Source organism: Polyodon spathula, chromosome 6, assembly GCF_017654505.1.
Source record: "Polyodon spathula isolate WHYD16114869_AA chromosome 6, ASM1765450v1, whole genome shotgun sequence".
Lineage (NCBI taxonomy): Eukaryota > Metazoa > Chordata > Actinopteri > Acipenseriformes > Polyodontidae > Polyodon > Polyodon spathula.
The window spans coordinates 49,787,318-49,799,927 of NC_054539.1; the positions used below are offsets into that span (position 1 = coordinate 49,787,318).

Sequence of the window (12,610 nt, forward strand, 5' to 3'; positions counted from 1 at the left end):
CTAAACCCTTGGTGGTATTCTGTAGTTTGTGATTTATATGTGAGCATATGCATGCCAGGATCACACTTTATTCTTTCTTATTTTATTATTAGGCTCATCTTCTATGGCTTCTGCATGTGGAGGGAGCCTGGCTTTAATGGATGCGGGTAAATATAAAGCTCCTTTACAGATTGACTTTTGACGATTTATATTAAAATGTTTATGTGAAGGGGCTCCCGAGTGGCGCATCCCATAAAGGCGCTCCACATGGAGTGCAGGATGTGCCCTATAGCCTGGGGATCACAAGTTCGAATTCAGGTACAGCCGACCATGACCGGAAGTTCCTAGGGGGCGGCACACAATTGGCAGAGCGCTGCCCGGGTAGGGAGGGCTTAGGTTGGCAGGGGAATCCAAGGCTCACCACGCATCAGCGACCCTTGTGGCTGATAGGGCGCCTGTGGTTCTGCAGTGGAGCCACCGGATCTGTGTTGTCCTCTGGCACTATAGGTCTGGTGGCATCGCTGTGGACCTGCACTGTGAAAAGTGACGGCTTGGCAGGAGCACGTTTCGGAGGACACCTGCTCCAGCCGCCATTTCCCGAGTCCGCAGGGGGGTTGTGAGTGGTGAACCGAGGATACATATAATAATTGGGCATACTAAACTGGGGAGAAAACCGTGGTAAAAAATTGGTGACTACTAAAAATAAATAAATAAATAAATAAAAGTCTATACGGAAGCATTTTACCAAATTAGGTAATCTCTAAGTTTAAAATGCATTAACGTTTAGTGGCTCTTTGTCGGTAAAATGTTGTGTATTTTTTTATATTTTAGGTGTGCCAATTTCGTCTGCTGTTGCTGGAGTTGCGATTGGCCTAATAACAAAGCCAAATCCAGAAAATCCATCAGAAATTCAAGATTACAGATTACTCACAGATATTCTGGTATGCCTGTCCAGTTTGCTTTTAATTAGTTCTTGAGTAGATTTTCTCATTTAATTGAAAAACACTTTAAGAACCTTGCAACGTCGCTGCCATATAGTAACAGAATCTTGGAAAATCATTAGTTCGGGTGTGTGGTTGGTTGGACTAAAGAAGGCCACTAAGAACCCTCTTCAACTAAGGTTGACTAGGGTTGTTTTTGAGGATGTAAAACGTTAAACTGCCAAGAAATACCAGTTGTTCTAGTTATCCGGTACCATTGGTGGGTATATTTTTTTTTCAAAGTACAGTAGTCTCCAACTAAGAGAACACCCCTCTAAGACAGAGTTAACCACCAGACACAATATGAATTAAATAAATACATATGTATTACGCACATGCATCAACATATGAAATGAACTAAAATAAGTAAAAATAAACAATAGACATGTGTATGTTAATAAATTATAAAACTAAAGTAACAAACTAACATTAATAAAAGTAAAGCAAAACAACACGGTCAAAAAGCTTAAATCGGTATGTACTATGAAATTAGCTGGTGGGTGTGTTTCAGTCTATCAAAATGGCAGAGGCAAAAATAATGGGCTTAGGCAGGGCCCTTTGTTTAGATTTTTAACTACTGGCCCCTCGGGCCACTGAGCTAGTGTTTTTACTTGCCTGGATGCAATTTTATCTGGCCCAATATTTTATATATTTTTTCATGATGGTTTTTATTTTCAATATGCTTCTAACTGTGTATGGTAACCAAAGAGAGCCCACGACTCAAAGTGGCTAAAACTCTGGACTGCTGTTCAATGTAAAACATCTATTGTTGACTTTCTATGAATGGATGGAGTAACGGCAACATTTGCACTGACCATTAAAAGTACAACCAGGTATCCTTGTTTTGGTTTATTTACAGGTTATTGAATAAACAAAGTAACTTGACTTAGATTCATCTGATGTCAGTACTTGATGGCTAGTTGTAATTACTAATGTTAAACTATTGTAATGTTGGGATGCATTTTCTATTTTGGCCAGGTTACAGTATTTACACTAAGATTATTTTATAAATATTGTTTGTTAGAGTTAAACAGATGTAAAATATTTAGGTTGCTATATGATAGGTGTTATTTTATTCTGAGTACACTACAGCAAACGTATTTGATGGTTTGCGCAATATTATGCTGCTGTTTCTTTAATTGGAAGAGATACGCGCTGTGACCTTGCTGCTTATTGAGCTCTATGTATTTTGATTCAGTAAACAAAATAAAAATAAAAAAAACTTGTGCTTAAGGAAATAGGGTACAGAGGGAAGAAATCTCGTATTGGACGTTGTTTGAACGCTTTGGTAACCCGGCTAAACTTTACCGGCTTACACTGTTATGCTGTCTGCTTGTGCACACGCATTTGCCTTTTACTCTTGGTAGCGTAAGGGACCATAGTTCGGGTAATCGAATACACAAAAAGGTTGTACCCTGCGTATTCAAATAGGAAACTATTCGAAATTCCCACCCCTAATCCTAATTATAAACACTATTGAAACAATGTTCATAATACAAAATAATAGCAATCCTATATAGAGTGTTGTCGCTTGTGTAGCCTCTCCCAAGTCAGCGCCAATCTTGCTGAGTGATACCAGCGAGCCCTGGAAAGTTTGTGAATGGCATTTTTGACCTGAACGCATCAGATCCCAAATAAGTTAGACAATTCGATCGCGTACCTGGGTATCCATCGGGACATCTTACAGTGAGACTAGATATGATATAAGCTGCTGTTTTTTCTGCAAGTCTGGGAAACTGACCCCAAAAAAGTCAAAACGTTTCTTTTTTGGTCTGTCATAATGAAATGAAGCCTCCACTCTAAATGTTCGTCTTACTATTTTTATTGTTTCATAATTACATTCTTTATGATTAATTGATTTCAGACCTTTCTTTTTGGCTTATTGGTTGCTTAGTTGTAGAAAACCCGATTTGTAAAAGCTTTGCCGCGGGAACGAGTACCAACACAGCATTTCGGTACGTAGTCTCAGATTCTGACTGTACAACAAATATGACGCGCGGGGGGAAAGTTAGGCTTAGTTTGTAATTATGTTTTTTAAAAATAGTTTGTAAATTAATTTTCAGTTTTTTGACACACTGGCTCATTTTCCTGGATTCATATGCACTATATATATAATCATACTAGTTAAATGTAACCTGCCCAGTCGGCCCTGTGGTGCTTCATAACTACCGGCCAAACTGCGCTCGCCACCGTCCATGGTTAATGCCGTTAATAAACGAACTGTCAAACTAAATTAACACAGCACCGCTACACACGTTACCAAATGCAGCAGCAATATATAAGACATAAACATTATTTAACAGAATGATGAAGCAACTCACCAGAGCGGGAGAGACCAAATTTGCTCGCCTGATTTCTGTTTTTTTTTTTTTCCCAAGAGCTTGAACAATTTCCAAGTTAGTGTGGCAAGAGAAACAGCAGCGTGTTCGCTGTTTGTTTACATGCTATTTTGTAGCGATGAGATGTACTTGTGGAAATCAGAATACAAAATAAATCAATGGTTTGACGCCGGTTCAGAAAGATTTAATAAAACAATCAGTGTCCCTCAAGACACACTTACGATGACAAGTCGCTTTTTTATAAAACAGTACAGTATCCATTGTGAACGAATCGCTATTGGTGCCAAGAAGATGTTCTGATAAGCAAAGTTCCTGTTCCTTTAGCCGGAGCATTTACAATGAGAAAAATCAGTTTCACCACAAGGGTGTTACCTTAGGCGAACTGTTCTCTTATTCCTGTACATACATACTTACTACATACAATAATACGTTTTACCTTAAAGTACATATAGCAAAAAAATATATATAATTCCAGAAAACCATGTAATATGTATTGCCATCACTTTGTAAATCTCACTTTTTTCATATATGAAAGAGACGCATGTAATGATGAACATGTGTTTGATTTTAATGGCTTTTTTTTCATTGTACCGTGTTTATAAAACATACAATTCACAAACATATCATGCATTCTTTTTAATGCTGTTCTTTTCACTGAAGGAACGCATTTGGCACATGATTTGCTTCAGGGAGTTTGCCTCCTTGTAAAAGTGTTTTTTTTTTTTTTTTTTTTTTTTTTCTTTTTTTGGTTTTTTTAAGACAATGAATTCCTGGGTGCATTTTAAAAAAACAAAATTGACTGAATATACAGTATTGAAATATCTGCAATGAGCACTGGATTAAATATTCTTCTCAAACAGCTTCCAATAAATTACCATTCAAATCATATTAACCTTTACTGTAATGTGTGCATTTTTCACAAGAAAATCTGATATCAGCAAAATTCTAGCCATATATGTTAGATGAGATTTACTGGAATTATTGTGTTAGAACCTGTACTTTTAAAGAGAACATAGACAACATTTTAAGCTGATAAATGCATCTGCCAAATAAGTAAATAATAATCTGGAAGTTTATTCCAGTTAGCACCAAAGTGCATGAATGAGTTGCAGCCTATGTTAGTTGTGCTCTTAGAAAGAGAGATACAGTGCTGTGGAGGTAGCCAGGGAAAATCTTGATGTGTTCTTGTCAATTTTAACACCCCCAGTAGGGAGGAAGTCAAATTCACAGAAACAGCCAGCTGTGTGCCAATGATTTTATTTTATTTATTTTTTTTTTATGTAGGGATAAAATAAAATAAAAAAAAAAATAAAAAAAACTGAAGTTACTTTCTTTACTGACAGGGAATAGAAGATTACAATGGAGACATGGACTTCAAAATGGCAGGCACAAACAAAGGCATAACTGCTTTGCAGGTGATTTTTTTTATATTAATAACATAGTGGGACCATGCTTAATCGGGTTATTTAAATATTGACTTCGGGTTCACTCAGCCAGTGTTAATATCATTTAAACATTGGTGCATTTAAAAAAAAAAAAATTTAAAATATGTATCCATGCGTATGTCAATTATTGTAGTTACCATATCCTTACTGCCTTAAAGATTAGCCTGACAAGAGAAAACAATGGTGTTAAACATGTGTTCTTTTTTATGTGTGTAGGCAGATGTTAAGATTCCAGGATTACCACTGAAAATTGTAATGGAAGCTATTCAGCAAGCCACAGGTATTCTAATCTTAAAATATATACATTTATAACAGCTATAAATACTTTTACAACATCCAAATTGCCCTATTAATTTCCTTGTCTCCTAGCTATAGGCAGTGCTCTGACACATTTGACCTTACTGTAGATAAGAATCTCTCTCTGCTTCTGTCATTTGTAAACCAAAATGATGTGTAATTTACATTTGTTCTCAGTATCTGGGCTTTTCAATTGTACTTTCAGTTGCCAAGAAAGAAATATTGGGTATAATGAATAAAGCAATAGCAAAACCAAGACCGAAAAGAAAGGAAAACGGACCAGTCGTGGGTAAGGTTGAGAGCTCTTGTTTCATATAAAGAAAATAATATTCAATATTGTTTAAGTTAAACTTACAGGTGTTTATGTATTTTTTTTAGAAACTGTTCGTGTTCCGATATCAAAAAGAGCAAGGTTTGTTGGGCCAGGAGGTTATACCCTAAGAAAACTGCAGGCTGAAACAGGTAATGGTTTTGTGCGCAATATATTTTAATTATTATAATTTTTTATTTGTTACAGGTGGTTTGTTAAAAATTAATAATAAAAAATGTTTTTTATCTTAAGACAGAGTTCTAGAAAGTAGGTTATGCTTAATTCAACATTACAATAAAAATCAGTAATTCCTGTTTCAGATTCATAAGTCATTGCTGTTGGTTAATAGGTGTGACCATCAGTCAAGTGGATGAAGAGATATTTTCTATATTTGCACCGACACCCAGCGCTATGTACGAAGCACAAGAGTTCATCAGTGAAATCTGCAAAGACGACGTAAGCAGATGTCATGGGTTTAGTGTGTTATTGTTATTATTATTTATTTATTATAGTTTTTTTTTATATAGAAGTCTGACGATAACAAACCTGTTTTCGAAACATTCTTACAGCAAGAACATCAGCTGGAATTTGGGTCTGTATATACAGCTACTATAACTGAGATAAGGTAAGCATTTATCTTTAATATGTACAGTGCTGGTGTCCTGGGGAAAAAGTGGAGGTTCCATTGTTTCTAAGGTTTACGCATAGATCATTGTACTAGTGCTACGTCTGGGGCATTAGTAGATCGAGTCCAGGGAATAAGTAGATGGGATATAGTAACAAGAAATAAACACTTTTAAATGGATTTTGTAAGTATAAATTTACATAAATAAATAGATTGGACGTATTTGACAGTATAGCGATAGATAAGAGATTGCTGTAATATACATTAACAGTAAATACATAATTTAAAATTAAGTTTGTAAGTGTAATTTGTATGTCTGTTTAACAAACGTTATTGCAACTTGACGTTTTTTCTAATTTAGCTGTCATGTTGAGTTCTAGTCTTATTTTTCTTTAAAACTAGGATGATAACATTTAGTCTTTTTAAACTGTGATAGTTATCGCTAGGCCTACTGACAAAATAATATAAGCAATACTAATAATGCTGTATGATTGTATGTCATCAGAATATATTACTAAAACATTTTAATTTTGATTAAAGATTGACAGCATTTTGACCTGTAAAGCCTCTTAATAATATACAGTAAATAAATCTTTGCAATCAGACATCAACTACAGCCTACATCTGACTAACAACAACATTTTTAAATACACACCGGCAGAAAAAGTTGACAAACATTTTAACACTTTAGTCCGAATATAAAGACAGAAAACTTTGCATCACACATATTTTACAGAGAGAAAATAAATAAGTAAAACCAACAAAGAGGTGTGTGAACACGTTACCATACGATCTGGCAAATAAAATGATCAGACAGAAAATGCTGAGTGCAGTTAACTTCCCCTTTAATCAAATAGCTGCTGCGCCTTCCTTTTACCTTACTGTGTTTGCATGATCTGCTTTTTCCCCAGTCTGCTTTTTCCATACGATACTGGCACAAATTATGGCAAAAACAAATGGTTTACAGCAAGACTTGGGGAGGTGGTTTGTATTGACCATTTCTCCTCAATCAGACCCTTTACTTAATAAATATGTTAGTATTCCTGAATAGATAATCGTCTCCTCTTTAAAAATGTGCTGAATATTTTAATGAGCAAGACATCTTGCATATAGAATGGTATCCCAAAATGTTCTCCTTTTTTCTAGGAAAGCAGTACAACTAGGGATGGGCAGTTTATTGCCCGATAACTTCACTCAGACGGCTTGTTCACTAAATATCTTGGTGTCCTTGAATAGATAATATGCTAAGGACTTTAATGAGCAATCTGTCTCACAAGTTCAGTGGTACCCTAAATATAATTTATTTAGTAACAATACTATTAAATTAACTTTGTATGTAGGGATACACAAGTACGGTAGTTAACAATAACTGTTCAGAAATGACAATAAATATGATTTAACTAGGAGCATATTAATTAACACACTAAACATTTCCAATAAAAATTCTTACAGTAACTTTAATGTAATTTCCCTACACTCAGATGCATTCCAATCCCACCCAACCACCCTCATTTACCCTGTTTACTTTATAAAAAAATGTTTAAAAAAATCCCAACTAGATATGCGTTACATTTTGTTAAAAATATTTACTGTAACACAAAACACTAAAAACTGGGGGGGGGGGGGGGGGAGGGGGGGGGGGGGGGGGGGGGGGGGGGGGGGGGGGGGGTTGATAATTTAGTACCAGTCAGCTCTCTGGTGCTAAACTTTCCAAACAGTTTAGCACCAATTTAAAATGATTTTCACCCCTGATATTTTTACTTAGTAGATGGGCTACCGTATCAGTGTCTGTTTAAATAGATCTAAGACATTATCCCCAAAATAAATCAAGAAAGCAAACGGTCCAGTTTCAGGATATATATGAGGACTACATAATGTATAACTGAGAAATATTGACTACAATGAATGCAGCATGTGATACAGTTAACAGTATAAACACACCTTTTTATAGCAAATAATCTTTTGATTTAAATATACATTTTAAACAAATCATTTTTGCGGTGGGCAGAAGAGTAGGGGGGTAATAATTAGTCATAATTAAAACATCGTTATGCATTTCTTTTTCATTTTTAGTATCTTGCAAGTCACTCAGTCTAACCTGCAGTTCAAGTGAGGCTATATTCCATTGACACTGGCAAGACTTGGAGATGCAAGGCACTGGGGCTCGTATCAATCTCCCACCATGCATGGAAGACCTGGTTTTCTCTGTCTGCCTGTATCTTTTATGATAAAAAGACCAAAGAAACGGCAACCGTTTTGTAAATGCTTCATTTGCCTTACTCACGTTGCAGGAGCCAAACACTTCACACATTTGAATGGAATTCTACTAGTAGTGTAGTACTGTACAGCATACATGCTACCAAAACGAGCACAACCCCACCCCCCAGCCGTCGGTCTTCCACATTGAAAAGGGCACTTTAGACTTGGAGCAAAATGTTCAATATTGGGTTCAAACTAGTAACACAAAATGTCAAAAAGAGAGTTTATTGATTTGATTAAACTATCGCAGGGCAGTGTTAATCACACCATTTTTTTGCACCCCCATTATTTGACATATTTGTCATCTACCCCAAACGCCAGACCTGGGGGTACCATTCCACTTGTGCGATGTCTTGCTAATTCAAATGTTAAGCATATTTTAAAGCAGCGACAATTCTCTATTCGGAGATACCAGTGTATATGGTAAGTAAAGGGTCTGAGAGGGGAAAATGGGCAATACCATCCTCACCCGGAAGTCTTGCTGTAAATCATTATTTGTTGTCATCATTTGTGCTGGCATTGAATGTTTTCATACGGTACAGTTCACTTCAGTTTGGTTTTTAATTCATGAAGTTATTTGGGAGTTTCCAAATCTGGGGAGTTTGCTGGGGTTTGCCATGTGGTTAGAAAATAGGTCCCTATGTTCTAATCCAAGCTCTGCCAGTAGCTCACTGTGTAGCCCATTGCAAGCCCTTTTGCAGTGTTGTGCTTCAGCTCTCCCGCTGTAATATTGGGTAAGTTAGAATAGTGCTAGAGAGCCCTAAACTTTGTTTTTGTTTGCCTGTTACTTCATACATCTTCCATCCTTATTAGATTCCCAAAGTGTACACTAAGCCATTTACCCCAGTACTCAATTTGTGATCTATATCATTGTGTATATCTATAGCTTACGCTTTCAATTATCCTACTACAGGGACATTGGAGTAATGGTCAAACTTTATCCAAATATGAGTGCCGTGCTGCTTCACAATTCTCAGCTGGACCATAAGAGGGTGAGCATAATTCATTTCAATCTTTATACTCTACAACTACCTATATTTAAAACAATACATTTGAATTAAGATCAAAGTTGTAAAAACCTGATGTGTGAATGAGGAATAAATACATGATTTAATTCAAGAATTTCCCAGCAAAGAAGTGCTTTTACTACTAATTACAAAAAAGTAGTGAAACTCAATTTAAAATGTGTATGAATCTCACCCTAAATGTCTCTTTTTTGTGTTTTAGATTAAACACCCCAGCGCTCTTGGACTAGAGGTTGGACAACAAATACAGGTTTATGTTTAAGTATTATGTTTGTGATTTAAAAGGTAATGTTTCAAGTAAAATTGTGGCTGACGGTGTTTGATGCACAGTAACCTAATGCCTAATGTTATTGGAAGTCACAAGGGGGAACACAGAAATCCATTTAGAGCCAAGGGGGACACCAGGTGATTGGAGAGTTTTGGAATGCAATCTGCTTCATAACTCTCCTGATAGATTGAATTGTTTAGATCAAGAGTTTCTATTAATTGAAAACCAAATAAATAACAGAAGACCTTCTATGTTTTAGAATGTTCTTTTGATATACCATTTAACAATTAATCTGAAACTAAATGATCCAGGATCATCTACACGTAACCCTAATCCAAATTCTAAATCACATTTTGACCCCAAACCTTTACATTTTAAAACCCATATCAGATTGCAACATTTTATTCAGTCCCCTAGATATGGGCTTCGCAAACTCGGTCCTGGGGACCCCCTGTGTCTGCTGGTTTTCGTTCCAACCGAGCTCTCAATTACTTAACTAGACCCTTAATAGAACTAATAATTTGCTTAATTAGACCTTTTTACTTGTTTTCAGCTCTTAAGTAGTTGCAGTTCAAGTTACTTATCAAATGTTACAGCTAACTTGAAATACGCAGCTGTTCAAGAGCTGAAAACAAGTAAAAAATAAAAATAAAAAAAAGTCTAATTAAGCAAATTATCAGTTCAATTAAGGGTCTACTAGTTAAGTAATTGAGAGCTCGGTTGGAATAAAAACCAGCAGCCACATGGGGTTTGAGAAGCCCTGCCCTAGATGAACCATTAAAATATTCTCTATACAGTGTATAGGTTATGGTAAAAGTCAGAATATTAGGAAATCTTAATATTTACTGGTAAATGTTGACGTTTACCAAGCAAAACGGTAAATGTCCAAAATAAATATGGTGCCACAAGAGTCTACCATGCTGCAATAAGTACATTTATAACATGGCTTGGAAAAATAACAACCTATGATTGGTTAAACAGCATCACATGACCGTGCATTTATATAGCATATAGCACGGCTTGCATACTAATGAACCGCTTCAAACTGAATAAATCACTAGGCACCACTACATTCTAAATTCCATGACAAACTGCCATTTTATTTGAGACCACAGCCAAAAATGAGTGGCATTTGACCTGTTTCCTTTAACATATTTGGGGATGACACTCCACATAACCAGTACAACACCAACTTTCCGAGTGAAGAGGTTATAGTGATCTACTTTTTCAGGTTACTGATCGCTCTAGTTTGTATTAAAAGGTGTATGTTATTGTTTTATCTGTATGACGTGTGGTGTTTGTGTTTTTAATTTATTTGCTTATTTTCAGAAACATAGATTTTTCATTTAATTGGTAATCTGCTTTTATTTACAAACCAGTAATTCCTAGGATTAAAGCAAAAAAAAATTTCTTGTCAGGTCAAATACTTTGGTCGGGATCCCACAGACGGGAGGATGCGACTGTCTCGTAAAGTACTGCAAGCTCCGACGGCAACCATTGTGAAAACCCTGAGTGACAAATTTAGTATTGCAGTAGGAACAAGCAATTCACAAGCTTCAAATGCTTCTTAACTCCAGCACCTACAACACACTGAAGATGTGTTTACAAAAGCAGGATATTTCTAGGGAGGGGAGAAATGTATGTGTGTATGTTTTATATATATATAATTTAATATGTATAATTATACTTATTCAGACTTTGTTTTGATTTGGCAGTATGTAAATGCTTTTTAAATACATATGTAATCCATACTGTCACTTTATACATTAGAATGTATTGTAACTAAACACGTAGCTTAGTAAGTGGGTGTTTGTTATACATTTGCCACAGAATGGAACAAATACACACGTTTTATTTGTGTTTTCTTCTAAGCAATCAGTTTGAGATTGATACATTTAACTAATTTCTATTTATTTTCTAAAATAAAGTATTTTTAAAATATATATGTTAACCTTAACTGTTAAATGCTGTTTTATTATTATTATTATTATTATTATTATTATTATAAAGATGTGTTTTATTCTTTGGTACCTGAAGTTTAAACCTCAGATGTGAGAGGGATCATCTCTTTATTTTCCTATATGGTCATTTCTTTTGCAGCATTTCTCACCCTGTATGAATAGAAAAATTCAGAGAACAAAGTGTCATGTGTTACTATGCCCACAAGCATTACTAAAATCTGTCCTGAAGGGATACTAGCCTTTGAAACTTCCAAACTATCACTTTTGATGTGAAAATTCAGGGCATTAACCTCCTGATGCAACAGCTGCCCACACCTTTCAATTAATGTATGGCATCGCTTGTCAAATTTTAGTTGACTTCAAACCAGTGTTATGCTACTCAATATGGGGAGATCAATTCTAGTATTGGAGAGCCATTTCCCTTGGTGATCTCTTCAACTCAAAAAATGCCTACAGTGAATAATTGAGCTGGCATCCAGGCTCCCAAATCATCAGTATAATAAGCGTTATTTAGTTTAACAATCTCGATTTGTTTATATTACATACCCTAAACCCACCAACCCCTAAGTGATAACCTCATCAAACGTACACCTACTTGAGCTTTGAGATTTTAAATCTTATCAATTTTGGTATCACCCCTGGAGAGGGCTTTTTAACATGACCGGCAGTTCAAGTGACCAGGGAAAAACATAACGCTTCTCACATGGAATTTACTTCTCCGATTCTCCTGGCTGCTACTCCACTGCAGAAAGCGAGACTTATGGTGTTTTTTATGTTTCGCTTAGTTTGGCATTTTAATGTGTAGTAAAGTGGATGTTATGTAAAATGTGCTGCAGTCCTGTTTATGTGTCAGACATTTTATGATTTATCGTGGTTTTTACCATGGCTTACCATACTTTTGCTGAGATGTGCTGTGTTCATTATTATCGTACTAAGCTTTACTGCACTTTGCTATCCTTATACATTAAAATAAACCTTCTAAAATGTTTTGCCCATTTTATTTAGAGACAAGAAAGAAATGCAATGCTGCTAACTTTATTGGATCAATATATGTATCAATTCCAATTAAGTAAAAATAAGGAATTGGTTACCATAGTATTGCTTGTTTACTATTATTTTATC

At 35.6% G+C, this 12,610-nt stretch overlaps 1 protein-coding gene across 1 annotated transcript in view; it reads left to right on the plus strand.

The window, feature by feature from the left end:
* Positions 1–12,474, plus strand: part of LOC121317278 (polyribonucleotide nucleotidyltransferase 1, mitochondrial-like) — a 28,037-nt gene extending 15,563 nt beyond the window's left edge. The window contains exons 18-28 of the mRNA XM_041253031.1: positions 93–146; positions 811–920; positions 4,642–4,713; positions 4,960–5,023; positions 5,246–5,329; positions 5,419–5,502; positions 5,700–5,806; positions 5,920–5,975; positions 9,148–9,226; positions 9,462–9,509; positions 10,946–12,474. Of these exons, the coding sequence (XP_041108965.1) occupies positions 93–146; positions 811–920; positions 4,642–4,713; positions 4,960–5,023; positions 5,246–5,329; positions 5,419–5,502; positions 5,700–5,806; positions 5,920–5,975; positions 9,148–9,226; positions 9,462–9,509; positions 10,946–11,098 (911 nt within the window). The 3' untranslated portion in view covers positions 11,099–12,474. The remainder of the gene's footprint in view (positions 1–92; positions 147–810; positions 921–4,641; positions 4,714–4,959; positions 5,024–5,245; positions 5,330–5,418; positions 5,503–5,699; positions 5,807–5,919; positions 5,976–9,147; positions 9,227–9,461; positions 9,510–10,945) is intronic.
* Positions 12,475–12,610: the final 136 nt, after the last annotated feature.